Here is a 23,849-nt window from a genome sequence, read left to right as displayed (position 1 = left end):
CTTGAGTCTCATCCAATCCTGAATTTGTGTTTATAAAACTGATCCAGAGAGTGTGAGTAAATCTGTGAACAGCTACTTCAGCCCGAACCCAGTGGTGTTGAGTGGACTGGTCCTGCACAGAGGGACAATGCACCTGCATGGGCGAAAACGGGCTGGGCCAGAGTCATGGGCTTCAATCCCTGCTTTTCAGCCACTAGCAAGTTGTTCATCTTCTCTGAACTTCAATATCTTCATTTGTAAAATGTGGACAGTAATAGCTCCTTTGGCCGTTTCGAGTTTAAATTAGATAATGCAAGTAGAAGACATAGTACAATAATATCTAATAACTACCATGTTCAGGAATGTAAGTACCAATAAAATGGTACCTATTGTATTAATAGCATTTGAGTGAGAATTTTTAAGTCTTTTTATTTCTCATCTTTTCATTTCTACCTTTATTGGATTTGTAGAATCTATTACAGTCAAATCATATAGTTTGGTGTTGTGGTGGTGATGTTTTTTGTTTGCTTTTTAACACACTTGCCTTTACTTGTTTTGGCAGAAGGGATCCTAATTCATTCAGCTTTCCCGAATGTCATATAAAAACACATAACACATGTTCACGTTCCTAGTTGTTTCTACATATTCTCTGCTCTTTTAAATGTGTAATATAGAACCAAGTAATTATTTAGCAGTTCCGGTGGCTTTGCATCATTTTGGCATTCATACCAAGCCCCCGTTACTGAGATCTTTGCTGCCCCTCTTTAACATGGTCAGTCGGGGTTCCTCGGTATTCTGTTGACGTCACCATTTTAGCTACCCTTCTCTGCATATTGACCTATCCCTTTGCAACTTCATATTGTCACTTTCAACAGTGTTTCCAACTTAAAACCCCCTATTTGACTCTTCAAAAGGCTAGACTCCCCATCCCCAGTTTGACACGACAGGCAGGCTGTGGGATGTGCACCGGGTTGATACAGAACCCAGCTCCACCAAGCTGAAAGGGCGCGTCGCCCGGGCCAGGGTGGGGCACCAGGTTATGAGTGGCCTCCTGCCTTTTGGGTTTGCTTCCCCGCAGGGGACACCGTAGGCGGCTGTGCGGTCCGGCCACTGCCCCCCGCCCCTCGCGTCCGGCCGCGCCGTGGGTTGCGGTCTCCGTGGGGGTGGCAGCTCCTGTCCGGGAGGTTTGCGCCTGGCGGGGCACCCCAGAGCCGCGAAGAGCCGGTAGGCGAGGCCAGGGCGGGGTGGGGCGCGTCCAGGCGGGGAGGGCAAACTCGGGCAGCGCAGGGGGCGCAGAGGGCAGCGGGCGGGCGGACGCGCGGCGGAGGCGCGAGCGGGACGAGGGCTGGCTAGTGCCGGGGCCGCCCGCCCGAGGGGGAGGAGGCTGTGCTGCCCTTGCTACAGGTTCGCTGTCGAGCGCACAGGAGGCAGGGACATGGGTAGGGTGCGGTCTGCGCGGGGCCCGAGCCCGGATCTCTTCCATTTCCCCTCTCACTCGGCCCCGGGCTGCGCCGCAGACGGCAGCAGCTCCCGCTCCGCCCGAGCCGCCTGACCGCCGGGCCGGGGTGCTAACCGCGGGGCCCTGCAGCCCGCCGGCCCGGCCAGCCCAGCCCAGCCCGGCGGCCCGCAGCCCCGCCGCCCGCCGCCCCCCGCCGCCGCCGCGTTGCCAAAACAAACGGGCCGGCCTATTTATTGGCGGCCGGCGAGCCCGGCAGCTCAGAGTCGAGGCGCCGAGGGGGACAGCGCGCCGCCACCAGCTCGGGCCCTGGGCCCCCGCCCCGCACTTGAGTCCCGCCGGCCCTGGCCGCACCACGCCGCCCATGGCGCCCCCGCCTGGAGCCCCCCGGAGCCACCCGGACGCCTGAGCCCCCGCAGCGCTCCCGTCGACGCGCCTGCCCATCAGCCCACCAGGAGACCTCGCCCGCCGCTCCCCCGGGCTCCCCGGCCATGTCTCCCGCCCGGCTCCGGCCCCAACTGCACTTCTGCCTGCTCCTGTTGCTGCTGCTGGTGGTGCCGGCGGCATGGGGCTGCGGGCCGGGTCGGGTGGTGGGCAGCCGCCGGCGACCGCCACGCAAACTCGTGCCGCTCGCCTACAAGCAGTTCAGCCCCAATGTGCCCGAGAAGACCCTGGGCGCCAGCGGACGCTATGAAGGCAAGATCGCTCGCAGCTCCGAGCGCTTCAAGGAGCTCACCCCCAATTACAATCCAGACATCATCTTCAAGGACGAGGAGAACACAGGCGCCGACCGCCTCATGACCCAGGTGAGCGCGATCCGCCCTACCAGCGCGCCGCCACCGAAGCACGGCCACCTGCCCGGCCCTACCCACCCCCTGGCACATTTTCTCGACTGGCTGGCACGCTCCCTGGCACCTGCCCCTCTCGCCAAGCCCCGCTGCCTCCTGCCCAAGATGGGCTGGCCAGGGGTCCAGGCAGGAGTGTCGGCATCCCCAAGCCCGGAGGAGACTGCTAGAAGAGCTCCCCGCTGCCAAGCCCCACAGCCCAGCAGGTTGGCGGCGGCTCCTCTGCCCCAAAGTACTGGCAGCTCAGCCAGACGCTGCACCCGGAGGTACCTCTACCGGGCTGCCTCCTGCGCCTCCAGGACCCACGCAGTCCCTCCCGGCCTAACCTTCTGCACAGATGTGCCCCTTTCATTTTGAAACTTTTCGGCACCCCTGAGGCAAAGAATCTCTGGGTGCGTAGGGGCACCACGGCCTTTCCTCCCTGTGCGCTCTTGGTTCTACGGGCTGCCCCTTCCAGGAGCAGCGTCCCGGCTGGGTCTGGGGTTAAGAACAGCGAGGAAGAGTTGAATAGGGAGGCGGAGGTGGGAAAAGGAACCCGCCCAGCGAGCCCGCGTGTCTGTCCGGAGAGCTGAGGGGTGCTACTGCGGTGGAAGGGTGGGTTATTGGGGCCTTCAGGCTCTGGGACTGAGCTTAGGGGATTCCTGGGCTTGGTGGTGGGGACGGGAAGGAGTGGAAAAGACAGGCTGAGATGCCGAGGGAGGCAGGGACCAGGGCTGACGCTAGTCTCTGCATGCTGGAGTAGGACCCGCGCTCCACCCAAGCTTAGAGGCGCAAATTCCTTCCCAGAAGCCAGGTCCGTGAGGGGAGAGACCTTCACCCCCTTCCTTCGGGGTCTCCCAAGGCTTCCCCCTGAAAGCAGGCCCCTGGCTTTCTAGATCCGTTGGGAAGAGCAGCTAGACTCAGGGCCCTCAGCATGCACCCTGGCGCCGGGGCTGGCCGGCCAGTGTCGGGGCCGAAGGTTGGCTGGTGGCCGGGCCGGGCCGGGCGCCGAGGAATGCAGATAAGGATCCGGGCCACGGGCTGGGCAATCATTGACAGCGCACGCCCGGGCTCTGGACCCGAGAGGGGGCGGTGGCAGTGAGGGAGAGAGGCGGGGAACCAGGGCTGCAGGCGGGCATAGGTGCGGGGCTAGAAGCCTGACGGCAGGGTCTACGAAGGAGCAAGCGGAGCTCCCTCCCTGGGCAGTAAGCACCCCCAGCCAGGCTGTGCACCAGCGAGGACCTGCGAGGCCCTGGGCTGTAGCTGCTATTGGCTCCTGGGAAGGCTGAGTCCAAGGGTCTGTGAGGCCCGGGCTCTGCAGGGTGGGGGTAGGTTGAGACTTGGGCTGCCCACACTTGTTGGCGCCTCGAATCTCAGAGTCGAGGACTGGTGGAAGGGCCTTTCCCCTCAGACCAAGGCCCTGGCCCCAGCTTCTTCTTCTCAGAGTCAGCTGCACAGTCTCTTGGGCTCTCAGGACCCAGGCACACCAGGAGGCAGCAACCAAGGATGACCGCTTCGGTCCTTCCCCCAGGGCGCGGCTCTACCCCAACCTCACGTGAGGAGGATGGTGGAGCTGGCTCCCTGAGATCAGAAGCTTGGTTTATGGAGTTCCTTCCTACAGTATAGGGGCGGGGCACCGGTGCAGAGGTCCTGGAGGTCTGGGATTGTCAGCCCCTTTTGCGCCTTGCAGAGGAAGACGTTGCATGTGGCCCCTCATTGGGCGGCCCTGGCGCTAATCCGCCGGTTTCTGGTTCCCTGGCCCTGTCATCTCTGGCGGGGGTGTGGGCCGGTTTGGGATTATAAGAGAGTCCCGGCGGGAATCCTCGGTGGTGCTCGAGGGATCCAGGCAGGCCGGCGATTCCCCTCCAACACACCCCCTGAAGCTACCGAGACGCTCTGCACCTGCCGCGCCTCCAGAGCCTGTCGTCCCCAGGCCTCAGCCCTGAGGCTGCGGTGACACCTACTGGGCACCTCCGGCCTTGCACGCCTCGCAGGCCCGCCGCAGGCAGTCGGCTCCGCTGCCACTCCTCCCTCCCGGCCGCTGGCTGGCCCTCCTGCCTTGGAGGCACAGAGGGACTGGGCGCTGAAAGGTGTAGTCCTGTCTGTGGAGGGATGGATACCCGGAGCTGAAGACAGCACAGGAGAGAGGGGACCTCCACCTACCAGAGAAGGCGCCGCCAGGGCGCTTGCCTCCATGCCTCCTCCAGATTTGTGATACCGCCGTGCGGTCCAGATCCCCGGGGGCGGCTGTATGCTAGGGAGGGAGCACTTCAGGGCCCTCTGTTCCTAAGGGAGAGGGACAGCACCCTCCCGGGCTTCCAGCTCCCCTGGGTGTGGCGGGAGAGTTCTGGGCGAGGCTTCGCCTACACCTGCACCTCGGCAGGCTCCTCCGGCTGATTTCGCTCTGGTTGATTTCGCGCACATTCCTCTCCCAGCGCTGCAAGGACCGCCTGAACTCGCTGGCTATCTCGGTGATGAACCAGTGGCCCGGTGTGAAGCTGCGGGTGACCGAGGGCTGGGACGAGGACGGCCACCACTCAGAGGAGTCCCTGCATTATGAGGGCCGCGCGGTGGACATCACCACATCAGACCGCGACCGCAATAAGTATGGACTGCTGGCGCGCTTGGCAGTGGAGGCCGGCTTTGACTGGGTGTATTACGAGTCAAAGGCCCACGTGCATTGCTCCGTCAAGTCCGGTGAGCCGCCGCCGGGGGGCTGGGCCCGGGGCCGGGGCCGCAGGGCGTGGGCAGGAGGAGTAGTGCCGAGAAGGTGAAGAGGCCCGCCCGGGGATGGAGGCAGGGATCGGGGGAAGAGGACATCGGCGGCGCTCTCCAAGGCTGCTCCTGACCGTGACTGCCTGCTCATCCCATGCCTGGCAGTGTCATGGTAGGAGCCTAAGGAGATAGGGCCCTGTCCCAGGGCTGCTGGGTGCTGACCTGGTGGCCCACAGTCCAGAGCCTGCCACAGGAGGTGCAAGACAGAGCAAGCTGGACAGATGGAGGAAGCCAGGCTGCCAGACAAGGCCTCCCCACCCCACCTGGCACAGAACAAGGCGGGTGGTGGGGCCAGGAGCCGGGGTATGCCCAGATACCTGCATGCCTGACCAGGAGCCCAGAGGCTCAGAACCCACCACCCAGCTGCAGGTCAGCCCTCCCTGGGGTGCAGGCGTCCCCAACCTCTCCCCCTGTGCCCTGAAGCTGGACATTTTGGGGCAAAGCCAGCCAGGAGAGCCAGACTAAACAAAGTGGACTCAATAAAGTGGATTTTCCCAGATTGGCCGCATTGTTGATCAGAATTGGCAGACACTGGGGCCTCACCCCTCCCTCAAGTCTTGTCAGCACCCTGTCACCTACACTGAACCCAGCCATGGAGGCTCCAAATGGTTCCTGTGTGGCTCCCAGCCAAGCCCCACCTGGCTGCCGGCTCAGCCTTTCACACTGGCAGCGTGTAATAGTTGCACTCTCATAGACCCGCACACTGAGCCCAGGCCCACATTTTGATATTCCTGACCCTACCCTGACCCACAACCACACCCTGAACCTTCCACTCAATACTTCCCCTGCCAACTGTGTCTACTGCAAGCCCCATCCACCCTTCACTGCAAACATTGACCCACGACAACCACTTCCATTCATTACTCCTGACCCCCAAACACTGTTCTCCAGCTCACCTGCTGATGACGCAGTGTTCTGTCCCTGCACAGGGACTCAGCACGTGAACTGAAGATGGTGACTGTGTCCTCGCCCCTGGTCTGCTCCTGACCCAAACATTCACTCCGAGGCTGCCCAGGAGTCTGCCTTTGCCCCACTGGGTGGGCTCCTCTCACATCCCTGCATTCAAAGGTCCAGCTCTGTTACAGAACCTGGGGAGTCAGCCTGAGAGGGCAATTTTTGGGAAGTGTCTGAGCAAGGGGTGAGAAATAACAGAACATCTAGGCCTCGGAGGAGCTAAGCAACCCCCCACCCCTCCATGAGGTAGCCCTTTCCTTCTCATCCGCTGGGTCTTGGAGCCCCACTATGCTCCTCTCGTTGGCAAAGTATTAGGCTGGGGAGGGGGGTCACAGAAGATCACATTGGAGTAAGGGGATGGGGACAGCGAAGTATGGGTTCAAGCCTGCATAGGAAGTGGGGGGCAGAAGCCGGGATATGGTGACGGGGGCTCTCTGGGAGCAAGAGGAGCTCTGGCTGGCTGGGGTGGCCAAGGGAGGGTCGTTGTGACCAGGAGGCTGAGCTGCACAGCAGTAATACCTTCATGTCCCTTTCTCCCACAGAGCACTCGGCCGCAGCCAAGACGGGCGGCTGCTTCCCTGCCGGAGCCCAGGTACGCCTGGAGAGTGGGGCGCGTGTGGCCTTGTCAGCCGTGAGGCCGGGAGACCGTGTGCTGGCCATGGGGGAGGATGGGAGCACCACCTTCAGCGATGTGCTCATTTTCCTGGACCGCGAGCCCCACAGGCTGAGAGTCTTCCAGGTCATCGAGACTCAGGACCCCCCACGCCGCCTGGCACTCACACCTGCTCACCTGCTTTTTACGGCTGACAATCACACGGAGCCGGCAGCCCGCTTCCGGGCCACATTTGCCAGCCACGTGCAGCCTGGCCAGTACGTGCTGGTGGCTGGGGTGCCAGGCCTGCAGCCTGCCCGCGTGGCAGCTGTCTCTACACACGTGGCCCTTGGGGCCTACGCCCCGCTCACAAGGCATGGGACACTGGTGGTGGAGGATGTGGTGGCATCCTGCTTCGCGGCCGTGGCCGACCACCACCTGGCTCAGTTGGCCTTCTGGCCCCTGAGACTCTTTCACAGCTTGGCATGGGGCAGCTGGACCCCGGGGGAGGGTGTGCATTGGTACCCCCAGCTGCTCTACCGCCTGGGGCGTCTCCTGCTAGAAGAGGGCAGCTTCCACCCACTGGGCATGTCTGGGGCAGGGAGCTGAAAGGACTCCACCGCTGCCCTCCTGGAACTGCTGTACTGGGTCCAGAAGCCTCTCAGCCAGGAGGGAGCTGGCCCTGGAAGGGACCTGAGCTGGGGGGCACTGGCTCCTGCCATCTCCTCTGCCATGAAGATACACCATTGAGACTTGACTGGGCAACACCAGCGTCCTCCACCCCCGTCGTGGTGTAGTCATAGAGCTTCAAGCTGAGCTGGCGAGGGGATGGTTGTTGACCCCTCTCTCCTGGAGACCTTGAGGCTGGCACGGCGACTCCCAACTCAGCCTGCTCTCACTACGAGTTTTCATACTCTGCCTCCCCCATTGGGGAGGGCCCATTCCATCTGTCTTAGGCCCCTTTGGGTGGGCTTGCGCCTCAGTTGATGCTGCTAAATTCCCTGGGAGCCAGCATGGAGCTGGCTGGACCCGATGCTGTCCAGAAATGGGAAGGCCACAGGGGTGGGGCAGCCATCCCGGCCATTCTGAGGTATGACATTCCTCCCCGGCCACACTCCTCAAGACACATCCAGAGACTGTTGCTGTCTGTGGGCAGAGTTCTGTGTTCTGTCCAATGTGACCGTAGTGCCGGGGACTGGGGGAGGTGGGTTGGATGTGCTTGCCACCCCCCCGGCTAAGCTCCCCCTTCTGCTGAACCATGATCCCCACCCCCTCCACCGGTCAGTCTCCCATACCTTATTTATTGGAGTGGAGGGGGAAGCCCATGGGAGAATTTTGGGGATGTTTTGGTCTTTTCTTCCTTTTGTAATAAAAATTATTTAAGTTGTTAGAGCCACAGAGTCCAGGATGCTCACAGATAGTCTGGAGCCCTGGAAGGTTGTGTCCAGGGTTTTCTCCCCTCCTCGGAGAGGCCTGGCTCACCTTCCTCCAAGGACAAAAACTCCAGGCCTCCCACCCTCACTGCAGGTCCATTCCCACCGAGTAGCTCTGCAAAGCCCCTACAGAGAGCTGTGCTCTGCACAGGGCAGGGCCTTCCCACACTGACCTCACCGTTTACCCCAAACAAGGATGGACCCGAGAGAGAACAGAGGTGACTAGTCCATGGTCACCTTACTCATCTATAACCATGCCCTTGTGCTCTCAGGGCCTGGGCTTCTGACTCTTCCCTGTTGGTAATGGACCACAGTGTGAAAAGATTCTGTAAAATTCACATTGTCTTGTGGGCTATTCTGACTTCTCGGACAGGTCAGAGATCCCTAATCTAGCAGTTCTCAAATGTCAGGATCACCTGGGAAGCTTGTTTAAAGATGATTCCTGGCCCCACTTCCAGGATTCCACTTTTTTTTTTTTTTTTTTTTGAGACATAGTCTTACTCTATTGGCCAGGCTGGAGTGCAGTAGTGCAATCTTGGCTCACTGCAAGCTCTGCCTCCTGGGTTCACACCATTCTCTTGCCTCAGCCTCCTGAGTAGGTGGGACTACAGGCACACGCCACCATGCCTGGCTAATTTTTATTTGTAGTTTTACTGGAGACGGGGTTTCACCGTGTTAGCCAGGATGGTCTCAATCTCCTGTCCTCGTGATCCACCCACCTCAGCCTCCCAAAGTGCTGGGATTACAGGCAGGAGCCACCACGCCCGGCCCAGGATTCCACTTTAATAGATCCAGTGCAAAGCCCAGGAGCTTAGTTTTGCAAACACCCCAAACATGGCAGATGGTCCATGGGCCACACTCAAGAACTGCTGCTTAGTTCAGAGGAGGCCTGGTTTACTGCCAAGACAGCATGACCCCCTTCTTTACTTTCCCTCCATCTCTCCATCCCACGGCAAGTTTTTCTATACTTGCTACAGATAAGCTGAGATTCTAGGTCCAGTGGTACAAAATTTTCAGGAGTTTTGTGAGTCAGTTGAAATAGGCACAGTGACCATAGAACTCTGGAAACTGGCAGAGACTACCACTTAGGGTTTCCCCCCACCTTGGGGAGCCAGTTGTTGAAGTGTGCCACTGCCCAGGCTCTGCCCTTTTACACAGATGACTGTGTTGAAAGTGGTGGGGATGACTGTTCAGACTCTTAGTTTACCCTGTCCTCACATCCACTGAAGAAAATGCCAGAGAAAACCATTATTCTGGGGTCTGTGTCATCTGGAGAAATAGGGCCCCACTGGCTGTACTGATAACTGCTATCATTTTTGATGACTAACAATTGCTAGGCATTATTCTAGATCTTTACACTCAGTAGCCCACTGAATGCTCATAATGACCCTATGTTGTGTGTACTTTATTTAATATTACCACTTTCCAGAAAAGAACACAGAGGCACAGGGAGGTTAAGAAACTTGCCCAAGAATACACAACAAGCGACAGAAGCAGAATTTGAATCCTTCCAGACTGGCTCTTGGGTCCATTGTTTTTATCCCCAAGCTTTTCCCCTGGGGAACTCAGGTTCTCTCTGGAAGGTCGCACTCAGCATTTGAGGTCTGGAAATCTGCTTTGTCAACACATCTAGAGTGGACCCATCTCTCTGTGGCAGACTCTTACTGACCAGGCTCACAGGGACCAAAATGTTCATGAACCCATTCACAGTGAGAAATAACAGGCCAAGGTCAAGATACTCTTGTCCATTCATTCACACTTTCTCTCCATGTAGACATTCTACCTGGGAGATCAGATTGCGGTGACAAGTTGTTGGTGAGTGTGGATGCATGCAGTAGATGACTCTCCAGCTCATGGAGGAAGGAGTGGGGGGATGCCTCTCCTGCTGGGGTTGGGCATATGTGGTCCAGCAGACACAGAGCCATTTGGTGTCCTTAGACCTTTCTGTTCTAGATGGGCCTCCTCAGGGAACAAATTCATTCTTCAGACAAAGATTGCAAAGATTCAGCAAAGAACTTTGTACGAATTCAGGCCCTCAAAAGAACAAATTTGGGGTGGGAGTGAGACCCTACAGCTTTTCCTGGAATTCTGGGCCCAGATATGAAGAAACAAGGAGACAGTCTGGAGATCATCTTTCACATCTGCAGTGTGGTGGCCCAAATCTCTCCCATCCTCTGTACAGTGCTGAGACCCAGAGGAGGGTCATTTGCACCACCCAGACCCAGGCAGTGCGGATCCAATGCCTGCTTCTCCACTTGGGCCCAAGCTTAGCCCCCAAGGCTGCTGCATCCAGAACTGTGATGTTCGCTCATAGTCAATGCTTATTTTATTTTATTTTATTTATTTTTTGAGACAGGGTCTTATTCTGTCACCCAGGATGGAGTGCAGTGGCATGATCTCGGCTCACTGCAGCCTCTGCCTTAGGTTCAAGCAATTCTCCTGCCTCAGCCTCCCGAGTAGCTGGGATTACAGGCGTGTGCCATACCAAACCCAGTTAATTTTTTGTATTTTTAGTAGAGATGGGATTTTGCCATGTTGGCCAGGCTGGTCTCAAATTCCTGGCCTCAAATGATCTGCCCACCTCAGCCTCCCAAAGTGCTGAGATTACAGACCTGAGCCACCGCGGCCGGCCAATCTCATAGTCAATGTTAATGGATGCCACTCCATGTCAGGCACTGTGCCTGAGTTGGGGAAAAGAGGCAGTGCCTGCCCTCAGTAAACTCCTAAGTTGGGAGGGAGAAGTGTGGGAGACAGGGATATCCACATGGTGCACTAACTGCTGTGGCTGACATCCTCACAGTGGCTACTGAAGCACCATGGAGTGGCTGGTGACTAGGAAGACTTCCTGAAGACGAGGATGCTACAAATGGGGCAAGAAGGAGTTTTCCTGGCAGGCATGTGGAAGAGATCCAGGCTAAGGACATAGTTAAATAAAAGGTTTGGGGGCTTGAGGGCTTAGAGGAACCACCATTAGGCCAAAATGGTAAAGCTATGTGGGTCACGTGGGCTTGGCAAAAGCCAAAGTGGAGAGGTAGGCAGGAGGCAGATGACACAGAGCCTGTGTTGCACGCAATAGGACTCAATCCCAGGGGCCCTCAAACAGGGGAAGCTCATGACTAGGTTGCTTCCAAAAGCTCATCTGTCTACAGTATGGAGGGCAGACCAGAGAGGACAATCATGGAAGCACTACTGGGGAGTTGGTGTCCTAGACCAGGGAAGTGGCTCTAGGGTCACAAAGAAGGTGATGGATTGTAGATACTTAGGCAATAGAATGGCCAGGATGGAAGCCAGGGTTGGATGAGCGAGGGGGATGAGAAAAGGGCCCAAGTCAACTTCGGGGGTTTTAAGTAGGAAATCCAGCTCCCCCACCACCAGCATCCTTGACCTTGAACCTTGGTCTTCTTTGGCTTTAGTGGCTGCACCTGTGAGGGTGATGTCCAGGGCTTTCCTGTATAGATATACTCTCTCCCTGTCATCCAAAGGTCTACTGGGGTTCAAGGGACCCTCCAGGCACCTGTTCTGTCTGCCTGCCTCTCTGCTCTATCTTGGAAATGCATGGGAAAGAAATTCAGAGTAGCCTCTGCTATCCCAGTCCAGGCAAAATGCAAGAACTATGCCTAAGTCCACAGGTCCCTGGGAGGACCTGGAGTGTCAGGGTCCAGGAGTCACAGTGGGGGAACTTCCTGGCTGCGAGGCATCTGGAGCTGCCTGGGCCAGTTACCTTCTATAGAAGCTCACTGCACCCTGGTTCCCCTATCTGGCTGTGCTGGGGCCTCTCCGTAAGTACCCTTCCTCAAGCTGGCCTTACAGCCTTCTCTCTTTTGTTTGGAAAGCCCCACTCACTGCTGGCATGGCTTTTTGGAAGCTCTGCAGGCCTGCACTCAGCCATCTTCCCTAAGAGACACAGGTCTCAGGGTGGAATGGCTTCTGACAGTGAGTGGTCCTGTGTTGGAAAGGGCTGAACCCAATGCACACGTCCTTTAGGCAGCAGAGCCTGCTGCTAGCACCTATGCCACCTGTGTGGGAACTGGAAATAGGAGCCCTCCATTGAAATATTTAGTAAGAAGTGCCCCCTCAGGGATACTCAACTAGAAAAGGCAGCTCTCCTGGTCTGGTGCCAGGAGCAGGAAGTCCATTTAGAAGAGACTCTAGCGCAGAGTATATGCTGGGGCTTTCAGAGCGTGTCTGGATTTCAGTCCCCCTGCTCCCTCAGCCTAGAGCCCTTGTGCAGTCTACAACTTTTACAACCATCAGTTCTGGTCCTGGTGGGCCTGGGCTTCTGCCAGGCTCAGCAGATTCTGCCAGGGATGAAGATTCAGAGAGAAGCTACATACAGTGTGACGCCAGAGGAAATGCAGAGTGATTAGACAGGACTGGGGGCAGGATGCGCAATGCTCAGAGACTTCCTGGGGTTGGTGTTGGCCTGGGTCTTCAGGGGTATGAGTGACTTGGGCAAGGGCAGGTGGGTGGATCATCAGGAGCAGATGTACAGAAGGGAAGTTCAGGGCATGCCCAGGGACTGGGAGCCAGTGTAGTTGGGGCTAGAAGTTTGATGAGGGGAGACTTCAAAATGGGAGGTAGGGGAGGGAAATGCTGTATCCCATGGCAAGAGTGGAGTTGAGGGCCGGGAGGGAAATGCCCCAGTGGGTAGTGCCCCAAAGAGGGCTGGGCTCCAGCAATGGAGGCCTTCTCTGGAGAACATAGACCCAGCTTCCCACCTGGAGGGGTGCCCCTTCAGGGCAAACCTCCTTGGCAGGGTAGGTGGTGGCAGCTCCCCAGCCTGTGCCCTCTGGCCCCTGGGTGGTTGTGCCTTCTGAGGCTCGGCCCCACCTCCCACACCTCAGCCTGGTTCTCAAAGCCTCTTTGTTTTATGGGGCCAAGTGGTGGCGAGCCCGGATCTGATAAGGCTCAGTTGGGTAGATATAGCCCCTCCCTGAGTGCCTCACCGGCCTGAGTCACACCTGCTGCCTGGCACGCATGCACATCCCATCTACCCCAGCTGGGCCTTCTGCCCAGCTGGGCCAGGGTTTGACCTCTGGGCTGGCCTTCCCTGCAGCCTATTCAAGAGCTCTCTCGTCCGTATGGGGAAGCAGAATAGGGGAATTATTACCCGCATTTCAGAGATAAGTAAAGCAAGGCCCCAAGAGGGAAAATGCCTTGCCCACAGCCATTTCTCCCATAATCTACTATGCACCTACTATCGATTAGGTGCACTACGTGTGGTATTTACATGATCTTTTCTCATCCTAACAGTGTGTGACATGAGGTTGTTCCTAATTCCTACTTTGCAGTTGAAGAAACAGAGGCCCAGAGAGGTGAAGTCATTTTCTTAAAATCAAACATTAGCAGATCAGAACCCGGGTCTCCCGCAGCAGCAAACCAAGGGGATGGGAGGGACATACTCCTCACCTCAGCCTAAAGGACTGATGAGCCTGGGAGTAACCAGAACCCTGTTAGAGAAGGGAGTCCTGGAGGAATAATGTTCTAAGTGCTGTGAGGAGATCTAGGATAGGGTTGGGTGGCAGGGGCGGTGGGGGGGACGGTAAAAATATGTCCACAAATTCTTTGACACTTCTCCTGTAGAGATGCCGGGTCTACCTCAAATCTGATCTGAGGCTAGGTCAGAAAGGCCATGCAGCTTCTGCCTGATTCTACACTAAGACCGCCATGCTGGAGAGTGTGTGCACCTAACCTATAGAGAGGTGTTCCAGTCCATGGTCCAGCTGACATCCCAGCTAACAGCCAGAGCAAATTGTCAGCCATGGGAGTGCGCCATATTGGACATTCAGCCCAGTTGGGCCTTCAGATGGCTGCAACCCTGGCCAACCTCTGAATGCAACCACATGAGAGACCCCAAGCTAGAGCTGCATGGCCAAGCTGCTTCTGAATTCCTGACTCACAAAACCACAAAATAAAATGGCTGTTTGGAACCTTGACATTTTGGAGTAACTCCTTACACAGCAATAGTAACCAGGACAAAGGGCAAAGAGGGAATGTGGACTAATGAAGGCATCTCCTGAGGCTTTCCAGAGCCTCAAAACACAGTTTGGCACAAAGGCTTTTTAAAATGGAGATTGCATGAGCCTGGAGGAGGTGTGGCCTAACCCTTTGTCATCTGAAGGGGCAGCACAAGAAAACTCTGAAATGGAATAAACTCGGGGCAGATGGAGGTGGTGACAAAGGGGAGGATTGGATGAGCGCATCTCTCCATATTCAGTTGATTGAAAAAATCAACTGTACGTCTGCCCTTCTGGCAGGACCTCCGCAGAAGTGAGGAGCTTTGCAGTGATTCTAGAAGGAAGGAAGCTCATGGATACAAGCTTGTGATTAGCAAGAAGTTATACATGGCTGATTGGAGAGAAATGCGATTAGAGATTTTTAAAACCCAAACGTCAAATGTTGAAGAAAGTGCTCAAGGGTTGCAGACAGAGCTGGGAATGGGGTTGGACATGCCTGTGGTCCATTGCTGGCCACATTTGCTCAGAATGTCCCTGCAAGCAGAAAATGCAGGACCTCAGCAAGAAGGTTCAGAAAGTACCCTGTTCCCCTAACAAACTCCAGGTGCATCTGCATCTGGCTTCAGCACACACTTCTGAATGGCCAACTTGGAAAAACTCAGAGGAAAGGAACCAGGTAGGTGATAAGGAATGGGTGTGGCTTAGGAGAGTGGGAGTGTAGGGGTGGAAAGGATAGTGTGAGGACAGGGTTCTTGGTTTCAACCTATTAATCTTAGAGAAGCAAAAGATGGGGATGACCAAAATCTAAAAAGAGAGAGAAATAGCAACTTTACAGTGGAGAATCCCAGCAGATACCACTTTAGCCAAGTTATCAAGTTAGCATCACTGATAATACATATCAACACTATGATATAGTGCTCTGAGAAGGTAATATCACCTCTGTGTTATCCTCACTCTAATCATGAGAAATCATGACACAAACCCAGAATGAACCTTTTACAAAATAACTGACAGTATTCTTGAAAAGAGTTAAGTCATGAAAGGCAAGGAAAGACTCAGGATACAGTGAAGGATACTAAGTAGGCATGAAAACTAACTGCCAAGTGGGATCCTCAGTTAGCTACTGGAAAAGGAATAGAACACTAATGGACAAACTTGAGAAATCTAAATGCCATACTTTTGTTAATAGCGTTTGTGTATCAACATATCAAGGTTAATTTCCTGGTTTTGTTCTATGGTGATGTAAGATGTTAATGTAAGGGAAAGGTGGGAGAAGTGTTTATGAAAACTGTCTGTACTATTTTCGTGACTCTTTGGTACATCTAAAATTAACTCCGCAGGAGCGGTGGCTCACTCCTGTAATCCCAGCACTTTGAGAGGCCGAGACAAGAAGATCACTTGAGCCCAGGAGTTGAAGACCAGCCTGGGGAACATGGCGAAACTCCATCTCCACAACAAAAGTACAAAAAAAAAATTAGTCTGGCATGGTGGTGCGCACCTGTAGTCCCAGCTACTGGTGGTGGCAGATTGGGTGGGGGTTAGGGGGTGATGTAGGAGGATCGCTTGAGCCCAGGAGGTCAAGGCTGCAGTGAGCCATGATTGTGCCACTGTACTCCAGCCTGGGCAAGAGAAGAAGACCCTATCTTGGTAACAATAATAATAATTTTAAAAAGAAAAATAATAAAATGAACTTGAAATTTTTAAAATGCAAAAATAACTAACAAACACAGAATCTCATGGACCATTCAAAGGTGGGCTCTCTTGCCATACCTGAGTCCAGGCTGACTTCCACACTAAGGAAGGCCAGCCACACTGAGCCAGTGAGATGGCTCTAGTCAGAAGTGGACTGGAAAAACGTTTGAGGAATTAAGTAAGATGGAAAGTCACAGAATAATAGTCTTCTTCATTTACTCAGAACCTGTAATGGACCAGGCACTGTGCTAAGTTTCTTAATTCTTTTGTCTCCCATAAACCTCATAACCTTTGAGGTAGCAGTTATAGGTTTGCCTGTTTACAGATAAGGAACCTGGTTCTTATAGAAATGAAGGAAAAGATTATATAGTTGATAGCTGATGGTGTTGGGATTAAAATTCCAGTCTGCTTGGCTCCAGAATCTTTTTCCTAGCCACTCCACTGTACTGTCTCCTCAGGGGTGTTCTCATTCTGTTCAGACCTTGGGATTTCTGCATTAGGGTAAGTGGAGAAAGAGGCGATAGAAGGTTGGAGGAAGGAGGAAGGGGGATGGCCTGGCCAGCGGGAGCTGTCCGTGGTGCTGGTCATAGAGCCAGCTGGAGACTGCGTAGGTGAAGGCAGCAGAGAGAGCTACCACAGAAAAGGAGCAATGCTTAGACTAGAAGAAAACAAGCAGTTAGCTGTGCTCACAGTTCCTCCCCCAGTGAGGAGGATCGAGAAGGGGAAAGACTTCCAGTTGAAATAACCGTGTATGCAGTAGCTAATAAGGTAGGGATTTACCCCTAAGTCTGACTTGCACCCAGTACAGTATGGCTATACTTGTTGTTTATATCTGGAAATACTTCCGTGCCAGTTGGCAAACAGTCACTTACTGAGCCCTACATTGCCCTGGACACTCTTCCAGTCCCCTCCCTAAACTACTCATGCTTCCTTATGACCCTGGCACAATGTGGGCTTCCAGGACCCTGGCTCTGGCTCTAAGGCCAGCTGGTGTCCAGCTCACAGGTCCATTCTCATGCTCATAGGTGCACACACCTTCCCAATTGTTAAGTATTTTGATTACACTCCTGTTTGTTCCCATTTTACAGATGAGGAAAGTCAGGTTTAGGGAGGTTTAACCATTTTCCTGACATTGCTCAGTTATTAAAAGCTGGAACCAGGATTTGAACTTGAGTTTTCTGAGATTAGACTTCATGTAATTTTTCCACCTTCCCCCTACTATTAGCTTGTATGTCTTTCTACCCTGTGGTGGAGACAATGAATAGAGGGAGAAAGTTATCTATGGAGCCTGGTTTGCATAGGAGAGTTAGAAAATCCTGGCCGGGCACAGTGGCTCATGCCTGTAATCCCAGCACTTTGGGAGGCCGAGGCGGGCGGATCACGAGGTCAGGAGATGGAGACCATCCTGGCTAACATGGTGAAACCCCGTCTCTACTAAAAATACAAAAAAAAAAAATTAGCCGGGCGTGGTGGCGGGTGCCTGTAGTCCCAGCTACTGAGGAGGCTGAGGCAGGAGAATGGCGTGAATCTGGGAGGCGGAGCTTGCAGTGAGCCGAGATTGCGCCACTGCACTCCAGCCTGGGCGACAGAGCGAGACTCCATCTCAAAAACAAAGAAAGAAAGAAAGAAAGAAAGAAAGAAAGAAAGAAAGAAAGAAAGAAAGAAAGAAAGAAAGAAAAGAAAATCCTGTAGGGGTCCCAGGCAGAAAGGAATGCTTTCCTTTAAATTTTCTTGCCATTTGGCAGTCTATCCCCAAACCCTGACAGTTTTGGGTCCTGGCAACCCTTTCAGGCTGGAGTTGCAACCAGTCTCTTAACGCCCTCCAATACAGTAGCTGCAGGGGACCATGACCCTCTAATGCAGAGAATGTCCTCTGTCTGCTCCTAGATCCAGCCCTAAACTACCCAGTGGCCCTCTTAGCTACAGCCTTTTCTCACTCTCTATCCCCCACCCTAGACTGGGCTGAGAACACTCACCTCACTCATTGCTGAGGACAGGAGCTTCTGTGGGAGGGCCTACCTTCTCTTTTTCTGTTTTTCTTTAAAGGTATACCTTTACATTTTATTTTATTTTATTTATTTTGTATTATACTTTAAGTACTAGGGTACATGCGCACAACGTGCAGGTTTGTTACATAGGTATACATGTGCCATGTTGGTTTGCTGCACCCATCAACTCATCATTTACATTAGGTATTTCTCCTAATGCTATCCCTCCTCCAGCCCCCCACCCCCTGACCGGCCCCAGTGTGTGATGTTCCCCCCACTGTGTCCATGTGTTCTCATTGTTCAACTCCCACCTATGAGTGAGAACGTGAAGTGTTTGGTTTTCTGTCCTTGTGATAGTTTGCTTATAATGATGGTTTCCAGCTTCATCCATGTCCCTGCAAAGGACATGAACTCATCTTTTTTTTGTGGGGAGAGCCCACTTTTTCACCTCCATCCCTCAAGTACAACTTGAATGCAAACTGATTCCAGAACCAACACTCAAAATGGAGTCAGAATCTCAGGATGGAGAAAGGCAAGAGAGGGCTTTCTAAGTGCTGGATCTGGGTGGACTTGTAACTGGATAGCCAGGCACCCTGGTGTCTCCTTTTGTCTTTTTCCACCCAGAGCAGCAAGGTAGGCTCCTTGTTGGAGAAACAAAGGAGGAGGACATGGAGATGGCAAAAACTTCCCACTTCTCCAGCATGCAGCCAAGAGGCTGGATGCTTGTAGGAGGCGCAGGTGTGCAGAAGGCTGAGTGGCTTACTTACAGAGACCTCCCATTTAGTGAATATTCTCTGTGTGTGTGTGTGTGTGTGTGTGTATGTGTGTGTGAGAGAGAGAGAGAGAGAGGTTTTGTTGATTGCCTACCATGTGTCAAGTACTTTACACATACCTTATCACCCAATTTTCCCACCTGCCTTTTGAGAATTATCCCCAGGTAACAACAACCTATTCCAACTCTTCATCGGCTGAGAAGGCGTAGGAATTATATCCTTTCTACTCATTAGCTGATGGTACGCCCGAACAGATGCCAACACAGCAGCCATTCAAGCAATCCTATATAACCGTATCGGTGATATTGGTTTTATCCTAGCCCTAGCATGATTTCTCCTACACTCCAACTCATGAGACCCAACAGATGAGGAAACTGAAGCTCAGAGAGGTCATGTGACTTGCCTAAGGTCACATAGGCAGTTAGTAATAGAGTTGGGATTAATCTCAGGTCTGCCTGATTTCCCAGCCCTGGGTCTTCTCTATATGATGGGGGGCATAGAGGTGTGGGAAGATATCTGGGAAAAAGAAGCTTAGAAAACGTATTTGTATGTGTGTCGAAGTTCAAATCATGGAGTGTGCTTTTACCTTTATTATTCCTCACACCAGCTTCCAGGCCAGGAGGATCTGAGGCCATCTCCCTTCCATCCTTCCTCCCTTCTCCTACATCCTGATAATCAATTTTCTGTATTGTCACCCAGCCTTGAACCAAACAGCAAACCCTCCCCAGTGATTTTTTTTTTTTTTTTAGATAGAGTTTCGCTCTGTCACCCAGGCTGGAGTGCAGTGGTGCTATCTCAGCTTACTGCGACCTCCGCCTCCCAGGTTCGAGCAATTATCTTGCCTCAGCCTCTCGAGTAACTGGGATTACAGGCATGAGCCACCATGCCCGACTAATGTTTATGTTTTTAGTAGAGGCAGGGTTTCACCCTGTTGGTCAGGCTGGTCTTGAACTCCTGACCAAACTCCTGATCCACTAGCCTCCACCTCCCAAAGAGTGGGCATTACAGGTGTGAGCCACCGCACTTGGCCTCCTCTCCCATGATCTATTTTTGGGTCCAGGGAAAATATGATCAACAGGTCCCAGGACCCATTATTCCACTGGTTCTAGGCTCCTGGAAAGGGAGAGTTTCAAAGCAAACTCAGCTTCCTCTTTTCCCTCCTCAGGCTCAATCCCTTGTGAAGCCTCTTTCCATGTGTGTGCCTCCCTGGGCAAAGTCCAGCACACAGGCTTCTCCCTGGGAGTCCACTGATGTCAGCTGTGGTCACTAGGCATCAGGGCTTCTAGGAGGCAGCTAGACGCCTACAGAAGGAGAGGCTACAGGGGCCCTGCTAAGAGGAGGAACCATTCCCTTTAATTTTTCCAAACCCAGAATCCACCATTGAGCAGGCAAGAGCTCAGGAAGGAGACTCCCCGGTGAAGAGGCACGAGGATGCCTTTAGCATGAGCTGTTCTTCCTCCTTGGGGTTTTCCCACTGAGATTCCTGGGGCCAACACAAAACCCTGCCCCCAAAGTCCCTATTTCATTTTCGCCTAAGAATGAACCAGTTCCTTTCCTTGTCCCTAAGGTCCAGCTGAGTCAGGCTGACCATTTCAAAAAGAATTTGGGGAAAAACAAAAAGGAAATAATTATAGAAACTACAAACAGCATAAAAGTCATCATGTCCAAAGTACAGGTTTCAGATTCTGAGAATCCCGTTAAATCCAGGGAAAAGCTCACTGAGTTCCACATTCTTTGATTCCCGGAAAACTCCTGATCCTGCTGGCGTAATTTACCAGGCGCCCTGCCTGCCCCTTCCCTCCAGCCCTGCCAGTCTCTGGCCATGTGATCTCCCAGGCCAGCTCAGGCCACTTTGCCATCTCAGTCCATCTTTCACCTTTCACAAGTCAACTCCAGCTCTCCCAAAATGATAGCTTATTTTCTGTGTTTACCCCTAGACTCACTAAGCTCTCTCCCCGTAGTCACATCCCCCCTTCCATCTGAAAGGAAATAGGTTCACTGTCTTGAGGAGCAAAACATCCTTAGTTACCCAAGAGTGAACTTTGAGACTTTCAGCTTCACCTACTAAGGAGTCTTCACAAAATAGGACCCTTCCTCCAACACACATACCAACAAATGAACCAATGGGCTTCCGAAAGTCTACATTATGTATAATAATTCCTTTATACGTTAACCTTCCGATCCCTTCAAAAGAGTTATTTTTCTTGTTGCTGACCAAGAAGAAATGCCGGGAGAAAACGCAGAGGACGCATTCCCTCTCATCAGCAAAAGGGATCTATTTGCAAAGCAATATTCAAATAAGAAATAACTGCGGGCTGCTTTTAAGTTAACAATTGCAATCACAGAGAATGAGCTTCTGTCTCTATGCATGTCAGAGTGCCAAGCCCACAGAGTAGCTTCCTGTGAATTTGGTCGTCAATTAAAGTCATGATTGCTGGAACGTCACGACAACTAGGAGGTTCTACATTACCATGTCGCGACAGGTAGAAGCCCACAGTTACTACCAGCAGGAAAAGTCAGGGAATCAAAACTGAATATAGGAAATAAAATTGGGCGGCGCATTCGCCTTCTATGAATCTTGACTCACTCGGGCTGCCGTCGTTGCCCTGGGATATCTGAAGACGCCGTTTCCTGCGCGTCCTGTATCTATGGAGACGGCAATATGGAGGCGATGTAAGTTCTGAGCGTTAGTCCCAAGGTCCCAGGGTCCCAGGGAGCGGCGCGAGTGGCCAGGGAAGGTATCTGTCCCGGGAGACCCTATCCTTCGGGAAATCGTGGCCAGAGGTCCCCTCCATGCCCTTCAGAGAGCCCCATGGGACTGAGTCTTGGGCGAGATCAATCAGACTAAGGATCCCGAAGAGAAAGAAGAAACAGCTCTAAGTGTATTTTGTCCCCGTTTGTTTCATCTGTTTCTTTCTCCCTCGACTCCATACGACGACCTGCCACTTTTTCTAGTGGTCATCTTGGAGATTTTTAGATCAGCAATTAGGCAAATAAAGGAAGCTCATGATATATATTTTTTAAAGTCCTCGAAATTGGAAACTTCAATTTAAAACAAAACAAATCCAAAACAAAACAAAAAACCTCGCTTGCCCAGTCTCTTCACAACGACTGCAGATGTGTGAGTCTTTTGGAAGAATAGTGCAGGCTAGTGGGAAAGTTATGGTTGTTAATTACTATAACATGGGTTTGTTTAGTGCTTTTTCAAATCCTCTGTTTCATTCGAGCTGCACACCAACTTTGTGAAATCGTCAGGATAACCCACATTTTACAGGCGAGGAGGCTGAGGCTCCGGGAGATGGAGAAATTTGCCTATCCCCGTAGAGTCTGAGAAGATTCTGGCACCCAGCGTCCCTTGCCCTGGGACCACTTCCCTAGCCCTATGACCTGTGTTGGACCAGCTTTCTACCCCATCATCTCTCATCTCTTCCATGCACTCTCTGGAATAGTTTCATGTGTTGAGTGGAGACTTTTTCAGAGCTCTGAGGCAGGAGCTGTCTGTACAGTCCCCTGAGGTAAGAGGCATTAATGAGTCAGGACAGGGCTGCAAGACCATCCCGTGGCAGAAAAGTAATGGACTCTCTCTGTGTCTCCTCAGCTTACATTTCTTTGATTTCATCTGAACGTGCAGTTCACAATTGGAGGTAGGAGCCTTGCCTGCCTTGTCTGGTGCCTAGCACAGTACCTGGTACATAATAGTAAGTGCTTTGTGAACTTACTATTTGTGAACGAACGACTGAATCTAGATAGTCCCCTCCAGAGGGTTTAGACATGTTGCCAACTAGGAAAACCAGGGTCAACAGAATCTTCTGCTTTGGAAGGGTGTTGGTGGGTGGTGGGGGAGGGATAAGAGAGTGTCTGACGGAACTGTATAAATTCCTAAAGGGTGATCATGAAATTGTTTGCTAAATCTGAACACATTAAAATAAGGAACTGAATGACAAACTTGAAAAAGGATCATTTTAGGCCAAATAAATGGGCAAGTCACACGTAATCATAAACTGTTGTAAGAATTAAAATACCTGTAAGGGAGAATTGCTTGAACCTGGGAGGTGGAGGTTGCAGTGAGCCAAGATCTTGCCACTGCACTCCAGCCTGGGCAACAGAGTGAGAGTCTGTCTTAAATAAATAAATAAATAAATAAATAAATAAAATCCCTCTAAGGACTTTACAACACTGCCTGGCACGTGGATTCTCAGTACATGTTAATAGACATTATTATTTTTGAGATTGTTATTTGAAGAAGTGAGGGAGGATACTGAGTAGTCTGAAAAATAAACATATGTTCAAAAAAGGTATTAAAGTGATGCTGTCCAATGTGGTAGCCAATAGCCATATGTAGCTATTCAGCACTGAAAATATGGGTAGTCCAAATTGAGATGTGCTGTAAATGTAAAATGCACACCAGATTTCAAAGTCTTAATACAAAATAAGAAAGTAAAGTACCTCAATAATTTCATATCGATTACATATTCAATGTAGTATTTTTGATATGATGGGTTAAATAAAATATATAATTATAATTAATTTTACCTGTGTCTTTTTACTTTTTTTAATGTGGCTACCAGAATGTTTTAAAGTACACATGTGGATTGCATTATATTTTGGGGGGCAGTGCCATGTTCTATGATTTCATGCATGATGGCTTCATGTCAAGTGTAAAGGGAAATCAGAGATGAACCATTTGAGGTAAGTCATTATAGGGATCTGCAAACCACTTCCACATGTGCCTGAGTGGGGCTGGCTTAGTCTTGGTGTGTGAGTGTGAAAATTGCTGTCCTTTTGTCGAGGTAACAAAGTCACACTTGCGTGTGTGTGCTAAAGGAAGAGGGGATTCGAGGTGATGGAGCCAGAGCTAGTCTGAGATACTTTGTGTCCCTTAGATCGAGGTCAAGCATCCTCTTGAGCATTTGGTGAAAACTGTGGCCATTCCTCCTGGAAAACAGACATGTATGCATACATAGCATCTGGCATATATACAAATATATGTGTCACATATATTTGCATATGATTTCAGCTACAGTCATCGAGGATCCCTCTGCTCTAGAGATGGATTGACTTATGCTTTGATTGATTTATTTAAGTGATGTTTACCTTAACCGGTTGTAGACTGGTGGAGAAAACCCAGAAGGTAGAGAATCCATCAGTCTCATTTGCCTCTTCTTTCCCCCTTATTCCTCTTCTCACAAAAGGCAAGAGTGTTCAGAAGAAACAAGCAGAGAGTAAAAGCCAGATAAAGGTAATGCACACACTTCAGTAACACCCACTGGAGCTTGCTGAGCAGTGCCAAGTGTGGCCATGGAGGGGCATAGTGGGGTGGGCCTTGTCCCCAAGTCCCTCTTTGGAGTGCCTTTCCTGATGGTGAGTCCCTAGGCTCCCAGGCAAAGCCCTGGATCTCGTGTACAGCCTCATTCCTCATGGTGCCA

The 23,849-nt window shown here is 52.4% G+C and overlaps 2 protein-coding genes across 23 annotated transcripts in view; both read left to right on the top strand.

Moving 5' to 3' along the window:
* The first annotated feature begins 1,472 nt into the window (after positions 1-1,472).
* Positions 1,473-7,972, top strand: IHH (Indian hedgehog signaling molecule). Its single transcript, XM_526034.9, has 3 exons — positions 1,473-2,241; positions 4,695-4,956; positions 6,531-7,972. The coding sequence occupies exons 1-3, from the start codon at positions 1,927-1,929 to the stop codon at positions 7,187-7,189; spliced, it is 1,236 nt and encodes a 411-aa protein (XP_526034.4). The 5' UTR covers positions 1,473-1,926; the 3' UTR covers positions 7,190-7,972.
* Positions 7,973-21,039: 13,067 nt separating this feature from the next.
* CFAP65 (cilia and flagella associated protein 65) overlaps positions 21,040-23,849 on the top strand; it is a 38,951-nt gene continuing 36,141 nt past the window's right edge. For 5 of the 22 annotated variants that reach the window (XR_010149890.1, XR_010149888.1, XR_010149889.1 and 2 more), the window contains exon 1: positions 23,420-23,662. Coding sequence is in view for 3 of the 22 variants with exons in the window: in XM_054679384.2 (XP_054535359.1) it covers positions 23,510-23,662 (153 nt within the window). In the remaining 19 variants the exon portion in view is untranslated. Of the gene's footprint in view, positions 21,939-22,021; positions 22,122-23,024; positions 23,113-23,419; positions 23,663-23,849 lie in introns of those variants that run through there. The other 17 variants (XM_063790785.1, XM_063790790.1, XM_063790787.1 and 14 more) reach the window with 16 other exon arrangements.

This window comes from Pan troglodytes, chromosome 13 (assembly GCF_028858775.2).
Source record: "Pan troglodytes isolate AG18354 chromosome 13, NHGRI_mPanTro3-v2.0_pri, whole genome shotgun sequence".
NCBI lineage: Eukaryota > Metazoa > Chordata > Mammalia > Primates > Hominidae > Pan > Pan troglodytes.
Note: the sequence above shows the minus strand (reverse complement) of the source record. Positions and strands in the feature narration are given on the sequence as shown.